The sequence below is a fragment of the Pelophylax lessonae genome (genome assembly GCF_965119305.1).
Source record: "Pelophylax lessonae genome assembly, chromosome: 2".
NCBI lineage: Eukaryota > Metazoa > Chordata > Amphibia > Anura > Ranidae > Pelophylax > Pelophylax lessonae.
The window spans coordinates 267,079,760-267,097,849 of record NC_138769.1 but is presented as its reverse complement, the minus strand read 5'-3'; the positions used below and the strand labels follow the sequence as shown (position 1 = coordinate 267,097,849).

The following is an 18,090-nucleotide window of genomic DNA, read 5'->3' as shown; positions in this document are numbered from 1 at the left end:
ACAGCAAATTAATTTACCCACCCAGGAACAAATAAATTCACTAAACTTCGGGAACCATGGCTATCCATTCCCACTATGGCACCTCTGTCTTTGGTAATTCAATATCTTTTCCAGTGCTGAATTTTTCTGTTATATTTGGTGTCAACTGTCCACAATTATTGAGACCTGATGACCTCTACCATGGCTGTTCCACATTACAGCTGGATTCTTCTGATCACATTGTACTATTGAGTGATGTGTGCACTCACAGGCTATCTGATAATTACCTTTTTTATCCTTTTGCATGCTGGTATTCATGTCATTTTTTCTTTATCCTTATGCCACTACAGCATCCACATGCCTCTGTTAACCCATTCTTGTATAATCAATGTTGTATTGAGCGCTGGCATTATAGTCCCACTTTGTTACTGGTATAGGCTTGTCTTATAATCCAGACACTGATAGTGAATATAGAACTCTGGTATGGTCTGTCCGTGTGACTTGTATAATTAACAAACAAAAAAAAGCCCAGAAAAGTCCACATGCCGATCAGTGTTCATATATGAAAAAGGATGTATGTTGCCAGCAGTACACCCAAAGCTAAAAGAGGCCCAACCCACTTAAACAGGTTGGAGCCAGAGTGCCACTCATCTCTAGGGAGACATTCTGCCTAGGTGGTCAGGAGCAGCCAGTCCTATGTGCCTCTCTAAAAAGTTTTTACGGCTACTCTGTGTGTGGGATAGACCTGTCACACTTGAACCTACCGTGGTTAGGGATTGGATGCGCTTGCTGGCAGGTCTGGGGGGACAATCAACAGGGCCACCCCTAGACTGTTTTGCGTGTTTTACCTAGCACTCTCTTTCTGCAGGTGGCACTATAACCCACTGGTAAAGTTCTACTGATTTTTGTAGTGTACTTCAATAAATGTAAGAGAAATAAAAGGTTAGTTTTTAAGTTTTGTGTAATTAACTTTACATGGTAAAAAGAAAGAAAAAAAAAAAGAGAAATAAACTCACAATCACAGGTGAAAGTAAGGGGATCCCGTAGGAAATTAATGATCACTGTTACTTTCAGGCTCACCCCAGGACCCAAGTGCTCAGGACTAAGATTAACTGGACTCCAGACAATGCCTGCTTGTAATAGGTCTGTCAGACTTTGACAAGAGCGTAGACTAAAATGGAAGCAAATGAGAAATTGATTATTGTGGATAGTGGAAAAATTAAAGTTACAGTTTTATTAAATATACATCAAAATGTCATTTTCCAAATTTTTTTCAAAAGAGGGTGGGTTTGCAGGGTGGATAAAGACACTACAGTACAGTCACAGATTTTATTCAAGCAAGTGCGTGGGGGTCATTAAATTTACTTCAAGGCCTTTTGTTAGCAAATACAAAGGCAGTGAACGCGCACTTCTGCTGCAGATATAGTAAAATAGGAAACAAACTTGATCAGTGCAAAAATACTTCAAAAAAGGATAAGCACATATATTTGGTAATCTACTCTCATGCAAATTTTGATTCTAGGTGAATTGTTTTATTACTGAGGGATAGGAATTCTTAAAAAGGATTATAAATAGACCTCTGACTTTTTATCTACCTTAATGTGGGAGTAAACTGCTTGGTTGATTTTTACCTATAGGTAAACCTATAATAAGGCTTACCTATAGGTACAGTAAATATCTCCTAAACGTGCACCGTTTAGGAGATATTTACTTGTGAAGCTGCCTGTGACAAACTCGGAAGCAACAGCATACCCTGTGCCGTGAACACCGGCTCCCACGCCCATGCTTGGGAGTGACATCATCATCATCGTCCCGTCAAAGGACCGGAGCCCACCGACCTGAAAAGAAGACTGGGTGAAGATGGAAACCCTTGTCAGCGGTGACAGTTCTTCATTTTAGGTTAAATTTCACATAATGTGCTAGTATGCAGTGCATACTAGTACATTTTAACTTTGCCTTGCAGGTTTAAAAAAAAAAAAAAACAACAGCGGTTTACTACCACTTCAAGGATTCTAAAGGTAAACCATCCCTGCTAGAATGTTAGTTCTACACTTGCTTGCCAGGGCCCAAGCTTTCTACAGCAATAAGAAGAATCTCACTCTAGCAGCTGCATTCACAGAAATGGAATATAAAAGAAACTGTTGGGCAGGGCACATTTGTAATAACTACAGTGGGCAGGCAAGCCTGGTTTCTTTAATGCAAACATCTCACACACTAAATTCCCAGAGGTACAGGGGAACCAATCCAGTTGTCAAGATCAAGATCAAGTTTCAATCCATTTTACAACTTAGAGCATCTAACATATAAAAAGGACATCAAAAGTATCATATATACATTTACACACTACCTTATCGTTGTTTTCTAATGTGAAAAAAATACTCACACATCCAGCGTGTGACAAAACGCAGCAGTTTCCTCATCTCTCTGCTCTGACATCTCAAAAAGCTCACATCCAATCTGGAGTGAATTTGGCCGAATCGAGTCCTGTACAAGAGTAAGTGACATTACAGATCAGCAGAAAAAGACAAGGCATGTTTTCCTGTTCTGCTCATGAAATGATTTATCACATCCTTTTCCACCTTTATGTACTAGCAGGAAGTGAAGGGTAGTGAAAAGAAAAAGAGCACAGTAGATAGAGACATGACTGGGAGGAATAATTTTGAGATCACTTATAAAAATACATACATTGCAGGGGTACTGAATTAAAATTCACGGAGGTCCGCTTAGTAAAATCTTCTTCCAGCGGAGGTCCGAATTAAATGTTTGAGATTGGATTCAGATCCTTTTACATTACAGCACCCTCTCCTAAGCATTCCCATCTCTGCAGCTGGGGAACGCAGGTGAAATTGCACATGTTCCCAGCCTGCAGAGGAACACAGCACACTTCAGCACATGCGTACTCCAAACCGCATGGTCCTGCAGCACCATGCAGCTTGGTGCTGCGCCTTTCTCATGGGTAGTGCAGCCCATTAAAATGAATGGGCTGACCTACCTGTAACATGTGCAAGCAAATGTGCTTGCACAGATCTGAACTGAGCCCCATATAACAATCTCATCTGTACATCAGTTCCACAGTGTCCACTGCACATCACAGCTCCCTTCTTTTCATATCAAGATCCCATTCTCATACTCCTTAACATAAACACCCTTCTTAGCCCCCTCATTACAGTACTCCTATCCCCCACATTTTCCTCAGCCCCCCATTACAGGCCCCAGCTCCCCCACATTATTTTCCTTAGCCCCCCAAATACAGTATTTAGCTCCCCCACATTACTGTCCTCAGTCCCCAATTACAGTCCTCAGCCCCCACATTACTGTGCTCAGCCTCCTCCATTAAAGTACCCAGCTCCCTATTGCAGTACCCAAATCCCCTACATTACTATCCTCAGCTCCCATCACAGTACTAATCCCACCAAATACATTATTTGGTTACAATTACAGTACCCAGCCCCCTATTACAGTACTCAGCTCCCCCACATTATTGTCTTCAGCCCCCCAATACAGTATTTCGTTTCCCCACATTACTATCCTCAGCCCCCCCCCCCACAATACTATCCTCAGCCCCCCCCCCCACAATACTATCCTCAGCCCCCCCCCCACAATACTATCCTCAGCCCCCCCCACATTGCCGTCTTGAGCCCCCACATTACTGTCCTCAGCCCCCACATTACTATCTTTAGTACGCCCACATTACAGTCCTCAACCCCCTCATTACAGTCCAGAAAGAAAGGAAGAGTAATTGGGGCCGGACTCGGACCGCGGGCCACCATTAAGTGATGCCTGATATATAGAGTGTTGCAAAAGGCAGAGGGTTTTTGACTTGCCTGTAAATTCCATGTCTTAGGCCCTGTTCACACCTGAGCATTTTTCAGCTTGTAAAACGCTTATTTCCAAAATCTCAAAACCCCATTAATTTCGATGGCCCCTGTTCACATATGAGTGTTTTGTCGCCTGAAGCAAAATGATGCCTAAAGCTCAAATAAGTACATGAGCTTCTTTTTTGCCAGATTACAAGCGTTTTTTTAGATGTCAATGCCTGTCTCCAAACATCTGCAAAAAACGCCAGAAAAACACCTGAAAAAAGCCCAGAAAAATGCCCGTCTCCAAACATCTTAGGCCTTAGGCTCCATTCACACCTGAGCGTATCGTTTTCAGGCTTTTTTTTTTTGGGCTTTTTTCAGGTTTTTTTTAACCGTTTTTTAGGCATTTTTTGCAGGTGTCTGGAGGTAGGCATTGACATCAAACAAAAATGCTTGTAATCTGCAAAAAAAAAAGCTCATGTACTTTTTTGAGCTTCAGGCGTTTTGCTCCAGGCGACTAAACGCTCAGATGTGAACAGAGGCCATTGAAATGAATGAGATTTTGCTTGTTGGGTGTTTTGAGACTTCAGAGATGAGCGTTTTACGAGCTGAAAAATGCTCAGGTGTGAACAGGGCCTTAGAATACACTACAGAACACAGGCATCTTAAATATACACCATTGGTTAACCACTTAAGCTTCGAAAGGTTTTACCACCTTCATAAACCGGGCATTTTTTGCTATTCCACACTGTGCTACTTAAACTGGCAATTGCACAATCATGCAACACTGTACCCAAATGAAATTGATATATTTGATCATCACTGGGTTTTTTTTATTTTTTATTATATAAACCAAAAAAACTCATACTTTCTGCTATAAAACATACCTAACAACATTTTTAAAATTTTAAATCAAATTTCCTTATAAATTTAGGCCAAAACTTATTCTGCTACATGTCTTTAGTGAAAAAAAAGTGTATATTGATTGGTTCGGGTGAAACTTATAGCGTCTACAAACTATGGTATACAGTATATACTGGATTTTTTATTTTATACTACTAAGGGCAGTGGTTAGTGACTTATAGAGGGACGGATAGTATAGTTGTACAGGGTAAGGGACACTGACACCACCAGTGACACTAATCCATTGTTAGTGATAATATGCAGGCCCAGACTGGGACAAAAAATAGGCCCAAGCATTTTAAATTGAGCACCCCATTTTTTTTTTTAACCAAATTACAAATAATGACAACTGTTATTTTCTCAATATCTTTTAGTTAAATTTAGCCTGCTTCAATCACTTTGGGCAGGGAAGATGATTTTCACAAACTTACTTTGAGAGGAGAACCAAGACCTCTGCGGGCTTATTCGAGGGCAGTACAGCCAATCAATTTCACGAAATGCCACCCCTCATCCCCAGCAGGTTCAGACAGATTGCCGACCCAGATTAGGGTGAACCCAGGCACACCCCCACGTGCATGCCTATGGGACCCTTTTTTGGAAGAAAAACTAGCATTCCCAAATATCTGCTTTCCAGCTAGGTGTCTTTTGGGAAATTTTACTGAGGAAGACTTGAGTGGCTCGCAGAAAACCCTGACCTCAACTGGATACAACACCTTTGGGATGAATTAGAGCGGAGGCTGCGAGCCAGGCCTTCTCCCCAAACATCAGTGCCTGACCTCACATATGCACTTCTGGAAGAAGGGTCAAGTATTCCCATTGACACACTCCTAAACCTTGTGGACAGCCTTCCCAGAAGCTCTGAATGAACACATCTGGCTGAAAAGGCTATTCCCTTTGGTTTAAGCAGTAATGGCAGAAAAAATTTGACAGGTAGTTGTCTACTCTTGGAAGATAAACCACAGAAAATTGCAGAAAATGCAGGTTTCTGTCCATGAGAGGATGAGATTTGCTTCCTTCAATGCAGCCAGGCTCCTCATGCCTCCTTGACGGCTCATATACTGTATTTAAGTTTTGTAGCATTGTCCGACTACCCAAATTTGGTGTTCCTGTAGAAAGGGGATCCAGTGCTTATAATTGAACTTTTGGCCTAAAATAAAAAAAGAGCAAAAATGCAGGAATTGTGTGTAGAAAATATATGCTTTATCAACCCTTGTACAGTGAGCAGTGAACGTGCAGCTCACTACAAATTTGGCAATGCAGAATCTGACTGAACTCCTGCGCATGCACTGAATGATGTCATCCCTGCCCAGCCATAGAAAGCAGCCAGCAATTGAAGCCCAAAGGAGGTCAGCGGCCGGGTACGTTTCAGGGTGCCGCATTGCTGGACCAGAGGGGAGTATAGTTCTGTTTTAAAGGTACAGCCTGGCCGCTCCGATCTCCAAAATGTTGATTGGGAATTTGCTTTCTTCTCTTGACTGTTTCTTGAACTGTCAAGACCTGGAAGACCTGGAAGACTCCTCCTTAACTTAACACAAGGATTTGCCCACTGGGAGAGTGGAAGTGATCCACTTATTTGGGGATAATGGAGCATGGGAAGATCCAGGGAAAGAGCCTACTTTTTACATGTTGATAGGATGTTTAGCTGTAGAATTCTTGAACATTTCTTGGATTTAAAAGGTTCTGCCTTGAAGGAGGCCAGCATTAGACTCGGACACACTAGCAAAAAACAGATGTCTCACGGAGTGGTAGTAGGGTTATAGAGGAGGTCACCAAAAAGAAAAACTTGCCAGGGTCCACTCACCTGAAGGTATGAGCCTGTAAACCTAGGAATAAAATGCCTGTCTCCTTGTAATATACTAATAAAATATATAAACATAACTCACAAGTGTGTGATGAGGGGAAAGTTAGTTCAGAAGGCGAGAAAGATAAATAAAACCCGACAGGCCTTACTTCAAACAACTAGACTTTATAGCTCTTAAGGGTCTTTATTAAAAAAAAATAAAAAATCACTTTCCCAATCTGTAGCTGCTGATCTTCAAATACAATAATAGAAATTGACCTTCATGCTCTTGACAATACCAAAGTTAAACTACAGAGGGTTTGCCACATGTATTATAAAACATCAAAGTAAACCTGGTTAGGCTTCAGGCCCATTCGCTTGGGGTAATCTCCGTGAAGAGCAACATTCCTTTTACGTAGTCTAGTAGTGGGAAACACTGCAACACTTTGTGGGCTATTGCAGAGGTGTTTCGGGACAATTACGTCAGTCTATATAACCTTTTGGCTCCCACTTACTGCTGACCAAATGCGTCGTAAATTACTGAATTTTGGACTTACCATAAAATCCTTTTCTCTGAAGATAATTGACAGACGCTGCTCTACAGGAGTAAGACACTAGGCAAGAAAAATTTTACCACGCCTATGGGGAAGTCCCTGGGGGTATACACCCACTCACTCTGTATATAGGCATTCCGTTTTTTTGGCAAGTAGTGTCAGAAGAAAAAAAAACCCAACCCAACTCATATATAGGAGGGGCGGGTTCCGGGTCTGTTAAACTTCACAGAAAAGGATTTTACGTTCAGTCAAAAATCCAGGTTTTCTCTATCATTTATTGACAGACCATATTCTCCATATTCTTCTTAACTGTTGGGATGTCCAAAGCACTATTAACACGTGGGGTGGGAAAATGCAGAAAAGAACGTAATTCCCAAAGGCTAAACTTATCCAATCAAGTAACCTGGAGCTCAACCAGGAACAACTGGAGCGCACTTAGAAACATACACCCTCAAAGAGAATAAATTCTCTTTTAAACAGCTGCCTGCAAAAACCTTGCAGCAAAAAGAAGCACCTTAAGAATTTTATGAATGTGTGCACAGACGACCAAGTTGCCGCCTTGCAAACTTGTATCACTGACGCCTGATGGCGAAAAGCCCAAGAGGCACCCAGCGCCCTAGTAGAATGTGCCTTCACAGGGAAAGGTGGAACCTGCCTCTTCAGTGAATACACCTGAACCACCGTCTGCCTGATCCAACTGGATATGGTCGCAGCAGACGCAGCCAGTCCTTTCAGAGGTCAGTCCGTGAGGACAAAACCGAGTCTGATTTTCCAAAGGACTCAGTAGCCACCTGCCAGTTAAACCCTGATTACCCTAACCACATCCAAGGAATGCAAGTAAAACTCTTTAGGATGCTTAAGCTTAGGACATAATGAAGGCAGCACAATGTCTTCATTTATATGGAAATCCGACACCACCTTAGGAAGAAACTATTGATTAGGTCGAAGTACCACCTTGTCTCTGTGGACTACCAGATAAGGTGAGAGGCAGGATAGCGCTGCCAATTCTGACACACTGCGCGCAGAAGAAATAGCCACTAAAAAGGCTGCCTTCTGTGGCAGTGTAGGCTGAGGAATCTCCCTAATGTGTTCAAAAGATGGTTTCTGAAGGACTGACAGTACCAGGTTAAGATCCCATGGAGGTAACGGGGACCGTATCGGGGGGAGCCATGTGGCGAACACCCTGAATAAAAGTGTGAATCAAAGAATATGTGCCAAAGAAGGGTGTTGAAAAAAAACAACTAGAGCCGACCCAAGGCTCAACCCCTCTTTGGAGGAAAGTCAATATCCGAGCCACTCAAAATAAGCGCGGATACACCTTAATGGATTCACACCATGCAATGTACAATTTCCATGTAGGACGATAAATCTTCCATGAGGTCGATTTTCTGGCCTTCACAAGTGTGGGAATCCCAGAGTCAGAAAAACCCCCATCCTTCAATACCTGGGTTACAACAACCACGACGATGAGGCCAGCAACTGTAAAGCAGGATGGACGATCGGTCCTTGAGTCAGCAGATCTTCCCTGAGAGGCGGTCTCCAAGGACCATCAGCGACCAATCTTACCAGAGGCCAGTCTGTAGCCATAAGAATTACTGGAGTCTATTCCACCTCTATTCTGCGCAGAAGCCTCGGAAGCAGTTTTAGTGGGGGAAATGCATAGATCAGCCGATTCTGTCCCCAAAGAGCCACTAGTGCGTCTGTGGCATCTGCCAGAGGATCCCGAAAATGGGCTACAAACATCTATACCTTCCTGTTGAGCGGAAAGGCCAACAGATCCACATCGGGAGTGCCCCATCGGACACATAGGTGAAACACCTCTGGGTGAAGGGACCATTCTCCTTGATCCAACACCTGACAACTCAGGCCAATTCTCCACTCCAGGGGATATGCATGGTGGATAGGGCTGGAACAAAGTTTTCTGCCCATATTAGGATCTCGACCATCTCTCGAGATGCCAGGACACTCTTGGTGCCCCGTTGATGATTGACGCAAGTCACGGCAGTGGCATTGGCTAATTGAATCTGAACCGGACACCCTCGAAGGTGATTTGTCCAGTAAATCAAGCAAAGCTTTATTGCTCGGAGTTACATAATATTGATCGGTAGACTGAACTCCTTTTGAGTTCAGGTCCCCTAGAAATACATCTTTCAAAATATTCCCCCCCAACCGTACAGGCTGGCATCCGTGGTAACCACAGGTCCAATACAGGGGAAGGAACAACTTGCCCTGGCGTAGAGCCACGGAGCGGAGCCACCACAGCAGAACACTCCTCGTGTTTTTGACTCAGCAGGATCAGATAGTCCAAAGATTTTGGATCCTTGTTCCACGTGACAAGAAATTCTCTTTGCATGGGTCTCATGTGGAATTGTACGAACGGAACCGCCTCGAAGGTAGACACCATCAGGCCCAGCCCTCGCATGCAAGTCTGTAGAAAGGACAGTTTGCCAGATAACAGCAGGCAAATCGCACTCTGCAATTTTTGCAGTTTGTCCAGAGGAAGAAACACCCTCGCTGAAGCGGAGTTCAGAGTCAGTCCCAGATAATCCAGTTTGGAGAATAGGACTAGAGCAGATTTCTGGAAATTGATGTTCCAACCTAACTCTTGCAGAGCCCGTACAGTGATGGTTAAGTTGGCCGCCAGGGCTGAATGGGAGTCTGCTCCTAAGAGGAGATCGTCCAGGTACCCCAGAACCTCAATCCCCGGCTGTCGCAGTAATGTCAATACCGGAGCCAACACTTTGGTGAAGACCCTGGAAGCGGAGAGGAGACCAAAGGGTGATGTCACAAATTAATAATGCTCCTTGCCCACAGCGAAGCAAAGGAAACGCTGGTGTCCAGCATAAATAGGGTTGTGAAGATAGGCGTCCTTGATATCAATAGAGGCCAAAAGGTCTCCTTGGTGTAGGGACGCCACTACCGTGCGAATGGACTCCATTCGAAACTTCGTTAGCCGCACAAAGTGGTTCAGTGCCTTGGGATCCAAGATAGGACGAACTTGCCTTCTTTTCTGGGCACAGTGAACAGGTTTGAGTAAAACCCTTGAAAGTGTTCCCGAGAGGGAACCGGCCCAATCACCCTTACAACAGCGAATCTTGTACTGCTTCTCGTAGACCCCCTAACCAGTCTAGAGATAGGCATAGATTGGGTGTGAAGACTCTGTTAGACGGTCGAGAGCTGAATCAGTTTGTAGACCCATATGTCTTGAATCAAGAAGGTCCATGGTTCCGGAAAGAAACAAAGACGGCCCCCCACCCCAATTATGGGTGAGGGTGCCTCTCCATGCAGAAGAGGGCTGAACTGCAGAACTGGAGGGGCCTGCTCTCGGCTTACCGGACCCCATCTTCTAGGAACCCCCAGATGATCTAAAAGTCTTAGATCCTTCTCCTGCCCGCCGGAGGCACAAAAGGGCCGCTTGTATGCTCAAAAAGAGGGACCCCCATCGTGACAAGGTGCCTTGCCCTGAGCAGATTGATGAAGGAGTACTCTTCCCACCACTAATGCCCCATAGACACGTGCAGATTATCTGCAGACTTTTGTCTGCAGACTTACCTTTTCTATGTAGTGCAAGGGCCTGCCGGATTGCATACAAATTGAAAGTTTTTAGGTTTGACCTCATATTATATGGTTTTGGTAAGTCTGCAGACAAAAGTCTGCAGATAATCTGCACGTGTGTATGGGGCATAAGACCCTTGATAAGTTCATCCAAAGAAGAACAATGTAAGCAATCTTCTGTAAAGGGCAGGTATGACAGAGCCTTTTTATAAGCCTGGTCCACAGACCATCTTTTTAGCCACAAAATTTGGCTCATGGTTACCATTACAGCGGATACTCTAGCCGCAAGAGGGGGGCCACAGTTTGGCAATGTCAGGGGGAAGCTGCCTTGCTTCCAAATCACTTTTCAAGAGCTTTGCCCATTCCATTATGGTCTGGGACACCAGAGCGATTGTGAAGACCGGTCTAAGTATTAAGGCCACTATCACATGTAAGTGGCGGGGCAGAGCCTCATCCTTCTATCAAAAGGGTCTTTAAAGACCAGAGGCTCCTCCACCGGAATCAGTGGATTTTTTCAGTCTGAAGACTGGGTGGTCCACCTTTGGTGGAACAGTCAATTTTTTGATCACAGCGTCTGCGAATGGATAGCGTGAAAAACTTCAGCACCACTAATGGGTTTAAGGCGCCCCCCCGTTCAGTGACCATTTTCTCAAAAAACAGGACATGGGAAAACCTTGACCGACTCTGGGTTTTGCGGGTGCCAAAAGACACCTGCCTCCCTGACGCTATAGAATCATCTGCCATTTTTAGAGCCTCCACCAGCACTTTTTCCCGTGCGACTGCAGATGAGGATATATCATCCTCGACATCCGAATCAGAGTGGGATGACGCAGACCCCTCCGGGTAACTCGCGGCCATATTAATCTCAGAATCCGAGGATACAGATGAGGCAAGTTAAAGCAGTGGGCGCTTTTTACTAGTCCTTTTATTTTTAAGGACCATAAAAACTTTTGACACCAGGGTTTGAAAAAAAAAACTGCCATTAAAAGGCAGACAAGGGTTGCGACCCGGAGGTCCCTGCAACACCAAAGAGGGGATCAGTAGGGGATACTTGCTCCTGAGACTTCATTTGACCTCAGGTCAACGCAGTGTCACTTTAAGAATACTGCAAAAAACGGCCCCACACCACTGCACCAGCGGTTCTACAACTCCCAGCACACTAATCGGTAATATAGCAGAGTGAGGGATCGACCTACAGGGACCCCAATAGACTCACCATAGCCAGATATTAGGGAGTGCAGAGCCGATCTGAAATGTATAAAAAACGATCCTCACAGGAAGTGGAAGTACCTGGGTCAGCACCAGAGGTAAAGCCTTGCCACTCACTGCTGTACAGCATTCTCAGACTCTGAGAAAATGGCCACCCAATGCATTTCATTGGGAAAACCACAACAAAATTGCCGCCCAATGCATTTCAATGGGAAACTACAAAATAGCTGCCGAGCCTAAAATCTACAAGAAAATTGCGGCGTCCACGGCACGCCATGCGGTCTACAGGATCCCCTGAGGGGTCCAAAGATTAATTAGGCATGGATTAGGCCTTAGAAAGGACCCCCACCAGAATTAACCCCCCCAGCGAAACGCATGATTAGCGGCATTGGCGCGCCCACATCACCTGCTACAGCCCCTGCACCGTACCCGACTAAGGTAGGGACCCCCTAAGAAAGTGGGGAGGATGGCCTGTGGGGGGAGCCTTGGATGGTCAATGGGGGATGGTCCCTAAGGACCCCACATACAAGGGGGGGACATAGGGAATGGGGGGGTTAACCTGAGGGTCCGACCGACCCAGGGAGGGGCCCACGTCCACCTTGAGACCAGACGGACCACCTCTCCCCCTGGGGTGGGGGTGCTGACGGCCAAGGGATACGCAGCAACTGAAGCCAAACCAGGTCGTGTGTGTCCTGACGAGGTGTTTCACTCACGGGCCAGCCCTCGTCCAGTGGGGCTATGTCGTAGCGAAGCCTAGCACGGAGCTGTGACCTGCACACGCTTACTGGCCAGACTGGGAGACCATAAGGATCTAGGATATCCAGTCCGACGCCCAGTCCGGCTGTTGATTGTAGTTCTCTCAGGAATATAACTAGCTAAAAAAAATAAAAATTTTGGCAAAAGGTTCCCTTTTTAAATAAAAAAAAACATGCTAGGACCGAAATCCCAGCAGGGAACTAGGTCCTTACTCCTGAGTAGGCAGAAAAAAACTGAATTCCTTTAAAAGAGTGAGTGGGTGCATAACCCCAGGGACTGCCCCATAGGCGTGGTAACGATTTTTCCTGCCTAGTGTCCAACTCCTGTAGCGGGCAGCATAACCCAATGGTTAAGAAGAATATGGAGCTGCGTCTGTCAATGAACGATAGAGAAAACAAGTTTTTGGCGAAGGTCAAGCCTCTAAAACCGCATAAAGCCCCTGGGCCAGATGTATATAGGGCCACCAATTAAAAGGCATTTGCTTTGATGTTGGCTGCTTGATTTGTCCCAGCTTGCAATTGGATCTTAGATGGTCAGCCCCTTCTGACAGATACCCTCATAACTTACATCTTGGTAATCCCAAAGGGTGGTAAAGACCCAGCCCAATGTATGAACTACCAACCCATATTGTTACCTAATGTAGATTTAAAATTCTTCACCAAAGTCCTTTCATTTAGATTGTTGCCTTTCTTTCAAGACGTCATCTACTCTGATCAAGTGGGCTTTAAGCCCACCAGAGAAGCCAAAGACAACATGACCAGGGCATTTAATGTCATCCTTTTAGCCCACAGTCAAGAAATGCACTTATGTATCCTTTTCTTGAATGCAGAGAAAGATTTTTGACATGGTGGACTGGACCTTCCTGAATTCCTTAACTTTGGTAAATGGTTGGATGCCATTCTTTCCCTCTTTTGTGACAGCAGCAGTCAGGACTAACGAAGCTAACTTAGCGTTCTTCCCACTGACCAATGGAACAAGAAAAGGCTGCCCCTTATCACCACTGATCTTTATTTTGACCATAAAGCAATTTCTCAGATGTCCAAGTAGCTGACAATCACTCTATGAATCGATCACTGAGGGGCAGGGAGAAGAAGTGGTTCCACTGGACTCTATACATTACTTTGGGGAGTACAACTATCTTCGCAGCAGAGGGGTGAGGTCCCATTTCCTCTACCTTACTCTAACCCCCCTCCCTTTTCCCATCCCCTCCCCCATTTTTTCCTTTTTCTCTCTGCCTTCTCACTCTTCCCTTTAAGTTGCAGAGGAGTGTCGCAATTTGGTTTCTGGTTCAAATAAAATGCTCAGACAGGGTGGTAGGTGTTCTTCTACATTTTTACTTTATGGTGACAATTGTGGACTGCTTTTTTACGTCAATTATGCACCAATGCTACCCAATTTCTGTCTGTATGCTAAAGTTACAGAAAAATAAACTTATCATGGCTATTGCTGGGTAGTTGTACTATACTTGTAGACAAACATACATACAGAAAACAAGCTTTTAGTTCCTAGCTCTGTAGTTTATCTTAATTTCCTTCTCTCTAACGTCTCCCTATGCTCTATGTACTGCACTACTATGCAGGTAACACTCATTCAGTAGTTTTTTTTATGAATTGTAGAATAGTTTTACTGATGTGTGTGTAAATAGTATATTATAATATGTAAATGATTTGTAATAGAGAGCAACATAATGTAAACTTATCAATTTTTAAATTCTAATTTGGATTAATAGTTTTTAACTTGTATACAGTACATACACAGGGGCTGTTATATATGTATATTTGTTAACATGTTCACAGGTTAGGTTTCCTGTTTTGCAAAGCTACACAATGGTTGTGTTACTGCTGTATTTCTTACAATAAGTCAGGTAGTCATTGAAAACAACATAAATTCTGTAGGACTGATATCTATACTCAAAACACCAATTAAGAAGGGAGGCTGGGCAATGAAAACTTTTTGCTCAATCTAGTCCCCAATCTACAACTCATTTGGTTAAATCAAACACCACAAATATGCATGAGCAAGCATGAAAAAAATTTAACAGTTTTATCAGGAATTTTTTTTAATAACAAACTTAGTATAAATGAAAACAGAAAATATACTACATTTTCACCTATTAATCTTATGTAGTCAGCACTTTTAGATAGACTGAGCTAAAGAAAGGAAACACAAAACTTTTAATGAAGCTAGAAGTGGCATAAACGACAAGTTCTATGTTACAGTAAGAATACAGCCACGTATATATAACCAGAGACCAAAAGCATAAAGCAATGAAAAGTAATGTACTAAGTAGTGTTTTCAAGACAAACGTGATTGTGATTATATAAAGGCCTATATAAGGAAAAGTTTAGTAGCCTTAAGGCTGCATTCACACTTGAGCGTATCGTTTTCGCACGTTTTTTTACCGCGATTTTCAGGAGTTTTTGGAGGCAGGCATTGACATCTATCAAAAACACTGGTAATCAGCCCAAAAAGAAGCTCATGTACTTTTTTCAGTTACAGGCGTTTTGCTTCAGGTGTTAAAACGCTCAGATGTGAACAGGGGCCATTTAAATGAATGGGGTTTTACTTGTTGGGCATTTTGGAACTTTTTTTTAGCGTTTTTGGAGCTGAAAAACGCTCAAAAAGCCCAGGTGTGAATGGAGCCTAAACGTTTGTTTATTTTTTGTTTTTTTTTTTAGAGAAGGTTGGCTTAGAAATAATTTTTTCAAATGTTTCCTACTTATGTCCTCCTTTGAGGAGCAGTCACGCAACTTCCTGTTTTGGACACAAAAAAGTAAATACGTGTAGATCCCTCAAACTAAGCAAAATTTGACCTTTAACAGCTGTCACTAGGACCTTTTATTCCCAGTGAGAAACTTGCCCTTAATTATTATGAAGATGATAACTGACAGCTTTTGGATTACCTCCCAACATGGTCACAAAAAAAAAAAAATAAATATCTGCTAAAGTTTTTACCCCCCACACAAAATTGATAAACAAAATAGGAATAGGCAGGATTTTAAAATGGTCAAAAGGCATATTTTAGCCGTCTTACTTTATCATAGCTTACGCAAAAGTTAATAAAAAATTCTGCCACTAAATAAATCATCACTGTCTTCTCTTCATGAGTAATGTAAATAATGTAATACAGCCCAAACTAGCCAATGAAGTGCGAAATGTAAAACTAAAAAGCTTATTTTCTGAACCATCACTTGAAGTCAGTGATAGCAAAATGATTAAATCCATTAACAACTTATTATTTCCACATAAATGCGAAAAAAAATGTTTGCTACATTCATAACTTACTAGTCCAGCTGTTGTGTTTTCTGACTGTTTCTGTCGATATGTACGAGGAGGGATTTGTGGGAGCAAAGTCTTGCTTCGAGCAACTGGTTTTCCTGTGATGCCTTTTTGTAAACTCACATTCTTCCAATGTACCTCAGCCTGGCGCAGTAAATCAGAATCATAGGTTGATGCTAAATTCAGGCGTGTAATTGTATCATTTATTCCCTCATAATCCAAGTCTGAAAATCCCCCTCCACTTCTCTGCAAACCTGATTCTGCAACCTCTTCTGTAATCCTGCAGCTAGGTGGGTTCCCTTCATTCTCTCCAGTGAACAGATTGACATCTTTGGAGTAAGATACTTTTGATGTAGTTGACTGGGACAAGTTTTTGCAGTAGCTTCCCAGGTGTGTGCGAGGTGGTAATGGAGGAGGAGAAAGACTTTTTGGACAGCTCTTTCCTTCATCTTGTTTACTGCTGAGATATCCATCCCCATATATATTAAAGTCTTCATTGGGGCAAGGTTTAGTTTTGGAGAGTGAGGGGACAGTGCTTGGTATTTGTGACACATCTTCCAAGGAAATTAGAGGGTTCTCATCCACCTCACAAGTTGTTTTATTGAGGTTAGAGAGTGCATCATACTCCATTTGAAGTGCCTCTGCTAATGCCAGTTCTTTTCGACTCATACCCAAAGATTCTAGACCCTGCCATTGTTCCTTCTTTCCTTCAGAGGTTGACATCACTGGCGGTTATGCCGACACAAAAAAGAGGCGGCTAAAGAAAGCAACACAGATTTGTTGCAGAAGGCATAATTCTTCAGAACACCACCTACAAAAAAGAGAATTATTGATTATTATGAAAACATAAAAACAACAAGTTTTGTTACTTTTAATCTACATTTGTTTTTCCCCTACCATAAATCATCCAACTTGTCACTGGAGAGTTTAGAATACTGATATGCTGGTTAGGCACCATGTCTGGTTAGCTGTAAAGCCTTAAATCTAGGAACCTGCTTGCCAGTAAATCATCTAGTTCAAGGTTTCTCAACCAGGGTATCATGAAAAAAGTAACAAGTGGTTCTGCAGCAGGCCACTGCTTATTGACTGAGTACTGCCAGGCAAACTGAAATCAGCATCAATATGCCTTGAGTTCTGGAGCCTGATGTCACTGTCACTACTCAGAGCCAGCAGTGTGGGACAAGCAGAGCAGCTTCTCTATTCCAGATAGGTATCAGTGCAAACAGCAACTTTTTTAACCACTTAAGCCCCGGAAGATTTTACCCCCTTCCTGACCAGGGTTTTTTTTGCGATTTTTTATTGCGTGACTTTAACGGACAATTGCGCGGTCGTGCGGCGCTGTACCTAAACGAATTTCACGTCCTTTTTTTCCCACAAACAGAGCTTTCTTTTGGTGGTATTTGATCACCTGTGCGATTTTTTGATCATGCGCTATAAACAGAAAAAGTGCGTAAATTTTGCAAAAATAACAATATTTTTCACTTTTTTTTATATGAAATTCCCCAAAAAAAATGTAAAAATCAAAATTTTTTTAACATTTTCGGCCAATTTGTTTTATGCTACATATGTTTGGTAAAAAAAAAAAAAAAAAAAAAAAAAAAAAAAAAAAAAAAAATCGCAAAAAGCGTATTTTGATTGGTTTGCGCAAAAGTTATCGCGTTTACTAACAAAGGGAAAGATTTTTGTCATTTTTGGTGTTTTTTTTTTTAAGGAGTAATGGCGGCGATCTGCGATTTTTTTGTGGGACTGCGACATTGCGGCGGACAGATCGGACCCTTGACTGACATTTTTGACACTTTTGGGGGTACCAGTGACATTACTGCAGTAATCAGTGCTATACATATGCACTGTTACTGTAAAAATGACACTGGCAGGGAAGGGGTTAACTGTATTGGAGAGGGAGGGGTTAAGTGTGTCCTAGGGGCGTATTTCTAACTGTGATGGGACATGTCTCTAAAAACAGAGATCAACAGTTCCACATAGTAGAACCGTCTGATCTCCATTTTTACACAGGGCAGAATGACAGGCGGCTTGTTTACATAAGCCGGCCGCCTTTCTCCCGCTCTACCGACGATCGAAGTGTGATCGGCGGACACCGGGTCCGCCGGTCACACGTGCGGACTCCTCTGTGAACGAGCCGGGGCGGGCGCTATTGGCTCAAAAGCCGGTCACAGGCTAGCGACGTAGGATTTACGTCACTCTGCCTGGCCGGGGCTGACTGCCGCAGTAAATATACTGTGCGCAGTCGGCAAGCGGTTAAGGTGGGCCCCACTTT

General features: G+C 43.3%; 1 protein-coding gene across 1 annotated transcript in view; it reads right to left on the bottom strand.

The window, feature by feature from the left end:
- Positions 1–18,090, bottom strand: part of PIK3C2B (phosphatidylinositol-4-phosphate 3-kinase catalytic subunit type 2 beta) — an 858,553-nt gene that overhangs the window by 742,859 nt on the left and 97,604 nt on the right. Inside the window, exons 2-4 of the mRNA XM_082244643.1 lie at positions 15,822–16,572; positions 2,363–2,463; positions 996–1,150 (exon numbers count right to left, since the gene is read on the bottom strand). Of these exons, the coding sequence (XP_082100769.1) occupies positions 996–1,150; positions 2,363–2,463; positions 15,822–16,538 (973 nt within the window). The 5' untranslated portion in view covers positions 16,539–16,572. The remainder of the gene's footprint in view (positions 1–995; positions 1,151–2,362; positions 2,464–15,821; positions 16,573–18,090) is intronic.